The sequence below is a fragment of the Scardinius erythrophthalmus genome, assembly GCF_964197995.2.
Source record: "Scardinius erythrophthalmus genome assembly, chromosome: 14".
NCBI classification, from domain to species: domain Eukaryota; kingdom Metazoa; phylum Chordata; class Actinopteri; order Cypriniformes; family Leuciscidae; genus Scardinius; species Scardinius erythrophthalmus.
The window spans coordinates 35,886,276-35,890,267 of NC_138234.1; the positions used below are offsets into that span (position 1 = coordinate 35,886,276).

A 3,992-nucleotide genomic window follows, 5' to 3' on the forward strand; every position below is an offset into this window, starting at 1 on the left:
TCAAATGTTGGCTTGACAAAGCCTTGTCAAAAATTTAAATATTAATATAAGCACGATGCTTTGATTGGTGATTTAAGAAGTTGTGGCCAAAAATATTTCTTAATGCCCATGAAACTGTATTTTTCATTATTTTAATATGTTTGACATTATTCATTTTTCATAATTTCATAATTCATTCATTGAATGTATTTAGATAAATATATATATTTTATAATAAAATATAATATATAATCGCATATATATATAAAGTCATTATTGTGTTAACTGGGGAAATCTCAAATAGACTACAAAAAGTAGCTTGGTAAATTAAATATATATATATATATATATATATATATATATATATATATATATATATATATATATACATATATATATATATATATATATATATATATATATATATATATATATATATATATATATATATATATATATATATATATATATATATATATATATTAGTGCTGGGCAAAGATTAATCGCATCCAAAATAAAAGTTTGTGTTTGCATAATATATGTGTGTGTGCTGTGTATAATTATTTTGTATATATAAATACACACATATTCATGTACATATTTAGGATTTTTTTAATATATATATAAATTATTTATATTTATATATAATATAAATTATGTATAAATATACAGTATATACATGGAAATATTTCTTAAATAAATACATGCATATGTTTGTATTTATGTATACAAAATAATTATACACAGTACACACACATAAAGTTTGGAAACACAAACTTTTATTTTGGATGCGATTAATCTTTGCCCAGCACTAATATATATATATATATATATATATATATATATATATATATATATATATATATATATATATATATATTTTAATGAAATACTGCAAATATGAAACTAAAACTGTCAGTAGATTGCAGTGATAAATGTTTAAATTAGTAAGTCATTTATTTATTCATTCAAACAGCTGATTCATTCAGAAATGAAGTAAATGGCTCTCTTTATGAACGAGTCATTGAATCATTGACTCACCCGATTGATTCGCTCAACCCAGATTCATTCAGAAACGAAACACCGCTGTGTTGCTCGGAGATGCACAACACTTCTGCTCTGGCTTTATAGGTCATATTTTCATTGGAAACATTTAGCAAAAGCTGACAATATTATGTTATTCAATATTATTTATTGAACTGTTGTATAAAATAAATATCACATTTGCGCTCATGCTATTCGGGACAAAAGCATCACTTGTGTGATATTGCGCTTGTTACTCGTGTGATATTGCTTAACTATGATATAAATATGAAACAAAAACTCATACAGGGTCATTTTTGCCCTGATTTCTTGTATTTTAGAGGCATTATAACTTAATTGTATAGGCTTCATCACACAGTGAGCGGTTGTCCTGCTTCATGTTCATCACCAATCAACTGTAAATCAGTTGTCTGCGTTAAATCATTTCAACACTTTATTTTTTCTCATAACTAATTAAAGTATCGGGTCAAAACGACAGCCCTATTTTTGATATATATAATAATATATATGTGTAAATGTATGTATATATGCATGAAGAAAAAAAGCTGTTTGTCCACATGATTTGGTTTCATATCTGTTGTTTTTTTCTTCTTCTCTTCAGAAACACATGGATCAGAACTTCACGTCGACGGAGGAGAGCGACCCCTGGTGGCACGCGTTCAGCTCCGCCTGCACAGCCATGTGAGCCAGACACACTGACGCTTGTGAGCATGTGTGTTTTTAGTTGAACGTGTGTATGTGACTCTGTCCGTCTCGTGACAGGAACGTGACTCTGAAAAAGGAAATCTTCCCTGCTGCCACAGACAGTCGCTTCATGAGGGAAGTAAGTGTTTCACTTCTGTCTGCAAGAACCCGGCCCATAATCTAAAATATACCTAAATATATGTGCGACTGTGAATTGTGTGTTTTGTAGGTGGGTCTTCCTGCCATCGGTTTCTCTCCGATGAACCTCACCCCCATCCTGCTTCACGATCACAACGAGTACTTGAACGAGCAGGTGTTTCTGCGGGGCGTCCAGGTGTACGAGCGTCTGGTGCCCGCCCTCGCCAGCGTGGCTCCTCTGAGCGGAGAAGTGTAGATCACACACACACACACACACACACAGCTGCTTCACACATATCGACAAATACATCTGCCGCCGTAACACCAAAGATCGGGCTGATCCCATATAATGAACTCTCTTTAATTAACTCAGGAGTTCCTTCCCTTCATTAATGTCTTAGATATGATTTTAAGTCTTAATTGTCTGCACATTTAGAAGCTGCTATTAAGAGTTGTTTTAATTCATAAATGGTCTTAATGTAACACTCTTAAAGGAATAGTTTGCTTCAAAATGAAAATTCTGTCACGGATATAAATGATGAATTTGAAGCGAACTATTCCTTTAAGTTAGGCAGTTTGTGTCTCGTACATCTAATGAAATAAGGAAATGAATTCAGAGACTCAAACCATATAGCTGTGCTTGCCATAGATGCATTATATTTTTTAATACAAATGACTTGGATGCAATCTTATAGTTATGTATACTGAAACTGTGTGTGGGTCGTTGATTACTATGATGCCACACAATAATAATTATACACAATTATACTGAGTCACGTTTCATGGGTTATGATTTTTGAAGTCAGAATCTCTGTGGTTGACTGGTGCTACTTCGCCCTCCTGAATAAACAGAAGTTAAGAGGTACCATATATCAACTCTGTCGGACATTATTATGTGTGTATTATATTATTGCATTATATTAAACCAGTGTGTTTTGGAATTGGTATTATGACATTAATATTTTGTTTTCAAATGCACTATTATTAGCCAATTATTATTATTATTGTCTTCCACAATTGCCTACATATTTCCATATTTCATCATGGGCAAATGCTACTATTAGATGGATGGATTGATATATTTTAATATATATTCTATAGATATATAGTATTTTTACACTTGATTTATTACAGCTTGATTGGAAACAACACAAAGCAACACAAATATTTTCAATGTCCCGTCACACGTCTCTTGTTGATCTCAAACATGCTCTTGGTGAACAAATATTCTAACACTTTTGATTAAACATTTCCAGTACAGTTTTAATGTGAAATTCACAAGATTAAAACTGTTTTATCTGTTTGGTTTTAATATAAATCAACCCTGGGATGGTAGAGATCCAGAAGTTGAAAAAACTGTAATATCATATAAACAGTAATAAGTCTTTTCTGTGATGCCGTAGGACAGCTTTTTGTGAGGAAAAAAACAAATTACAACCAGTTTTCTCTGATAGATAGATGGATGGATGGATGGATGGACTTTTCTTTTTTACTGTAAATCATGATATAAATCTGATGATAAGAGAGTTAATTAAGTCTAAGCTTTAAAATAGTATGTGGCGACCCAAATCCTAATGCAGCCTAAAGGGGGCGCCGTGAGACGTGGTATCCCAGCATGCTGTGCTGGAGGAGAGCGTTTGACCAGGAAAAATTTGACTTTTCTTTGTTTTGTTTTGTCAACTTATGTTAGAAACAATAAATATGTAAATAATGTAGAATTTTAAAACAGAGAATCTCTGCAACTCCTCTATAAATCCAATCTCACAATTATTTTTTTTCTTTTAAGGTTACTTTCTTTTCCTCATGAAATCTGACTTCTATGTTTATAAGGACATATTGGGTCAAATATATCTTTACACCTAGAAAGCACACTGTAGTCTTCTTTTCTGTGTTTATTGTGGTGGCTGCACGTTACAATAAGCCCAGCAGGAATATCTGCTAGCACAATTTACAAAATCCAAATAAATACTAATAATATTGGTCTCAAACTCGCCTGCTCGGAAGATGTGTGTGTAATTAAACTTTACAGGACAGTGATCCTCCAGGAGCTTTATTGTCCAAGCATCGCCTTTTAGGGTGCAATGACAACAAGCAACAGTATCCAGCAATATCCTACATGTCCTTTGCTTATTTGAAGAGACATGGCT

At 32.2% G+C, this 3,992-nt stretch overlaps 1 protein-coding gene across 2 annotated transcripts in view; it reads left to right on the forward strand.

Annotated features, from left to right (window-relative positions):
* acy1 (aminoacylase 1) overlaps positions 1-2,715 on the forward strand; it is a 20,158-nt gene extending 17,443 nt beyond the window's left edge. For both annotated transcript variants that reach the window (XM_081385170.1, XM_081385171.1), the window contains exons 13-15: positions 1,625-1,704; positions 1,786-1,846; positions 1,937-2,715. In XM_081385170.1, coding sequence (XP_081241296.1) covers positions 1,625-1,704; positions 1,786-1,846; positions 1,937-2,101 — 306 coding nt within the window. In that variant the 3' untranslated portion in view covers positions 2,102-2,715. The remainder of the gene's footprint in view (positions 1-1,624; positions 1,705-1,785; positions 1,847-1,936) is intronic.
* The last annotated feature ends 1,277 nt before the right edge of the window (positions 2,716-3,992 follow it).